Raw genomic sequence first — 1,436 nt, forward strand, 5'->3', positions numbered from 1 at the left:
TTGTGCAAAGGTAGAAGAAGGCTGGCGGGAAGATCAGTCCCAAGGGCACCTTGGATAAGAAGACAGGCGAGTTCGGTCTCCGCAACTCCCCCTTGGGGCTGGGGGGTCACTTCTTTGGGACCCAGCTCTCCTTCCTTGCTAGCCAATGGCTCTTGCTCGTGTGCCTCAAAACACCAGGGCAGGCATTGGAGAAGCCCTCGCTGCTCAGCACCAAAGAGGCGGGCCACTGTCTCGGGTGTGTGGAAGGTTCTGCAGGTGAAGGGGTCCCCATCTGGATCCCAGCGAGGCAGCCACGACGCTGCCTCAGGGGTGCAGGGCGAGGTCTTCACTTGGTGTCGCACACAGCTGTGGGCTGGCAGCACACAGGGCCGCAGCAGCCGGAGCTGGAGCCACAGCAGCTGGAGCCACAGCAGCCGGAGCCGCAGCCGGAGCCGCAGCCCCCGCAGCCCCCGCAGCCCCCGCAGCCCCCGCAGCCCGATCCACAGCAGGACGATCCGCAGCCCGAGCCCCCACAGCCGGAGCCCCCGCAGCCGCAGCACGAGCTGCAGCAGGACCCACAGCAGCCGCAGCACGGCTGGCAGCAGCACTCTTCACAGCATTCCTGCTCCTGGCAGCAGTTGAAGCAGTCGCCCGGGCAGCACCCCATGGTCCCAGCCGGTCAGCGTCCAGGTCCGACGGTCCCCCAGGTGTGGCGGTGGCCAGCCGGGCAGCAGCTTTTATATCCCCTCATCCGGGTGCAGGCACAAGACACAGGTGTCTGCTTTGTTATTATTTACTTAGGTTCCACACGAACATCTCATTACCGGGCTGTTTATTTTCCAGCTCCTCGGAACTCAACTCATAAAAAAGCACAACTCGTCCCAGCTGCTATTTGTCCGGAGGGTAAAAATACACCTGGGAGGACACCGGTCATTAGCCCCACTGGAAGAGGGAAGAAGGGGAAGCCAGCAGGGCTTGGGCTCCCCTTCAGCACCCCCTCTCGGGGAGCAGGCCGCCCCAGCCCGGGCAGCGTGCACCCCGTTGCCGGGAGGCCGGGGTCTGCAGACAGCAGGTAGGAGCCAGGCGCCCACTCCTCGGGCTGCAGGTCTGCCCGGCTCCTCCTCGGGGCAGCGCGCCTCCCAGCCCACGTGGGCCGCTCGCATCTGTGCCTGGCTGGTATGCGGAGTTTGGGCTTGGTCAGCCGCGGGCGTCAGCGTGAGTAATGACTGACTTGAGAAACCGAGAAAGACTCGTCGTAAAGCTGCGAAGGCTGTGGAGCCACATTCCCTCGGGCACTGGCGGCGGGCGAAGTGTGCACTCCACGCACCTGGGAGCAGCGCTGTGGCGACCACCCCGGCAGGGCTGCAGGCCTCTCTGTGATGGAAGGAGGGAAAACAGTGCAAGGAGAGGGAGACAGGCAGGAGGGAGGAAAGGAAGGGTGAGACAGGCAGGAGGGA

At 64.3% G+C, this 1,436-nt stretch overlaps 1 protein-coding gene across 1 annotated transcript; it reads right to left on the bottom strand.

Annotated features, from left to right (window-relative positions):
- Positions 1-325: 325 nt before the first annotated feature.
- LOC101568165 (keratin-associated protein 17-1) lies at positions 326-646 on the bottom strand. Its single transcript, XM_004633751.1, has one exon. The coding sequence runs from the start codon at positions 644-646 to the stop codon at positions 326-328; it is 321 nt and encodes a 106-aa protein (XP_004633808.1).
- Positions 647-1,436: the final 790 nt, after the last annotated feature.

Source organism: Octodon degus, unplaced genomic scaffold, assembly GCF_000260255.1.
Source record: "Octodon degus isolate 3935 unplaced genomic scaffold, OctDeg1.0 scaffold00056, whole genome shotgun sequence".
In the NCBI taxonomy this organism is placed as follows: domain Eukaryota; kingdom Metazoa; phylum Chordata; class Mammalia; order Rodentia; family Octodontidae; genus Octodon; species Octodon degus.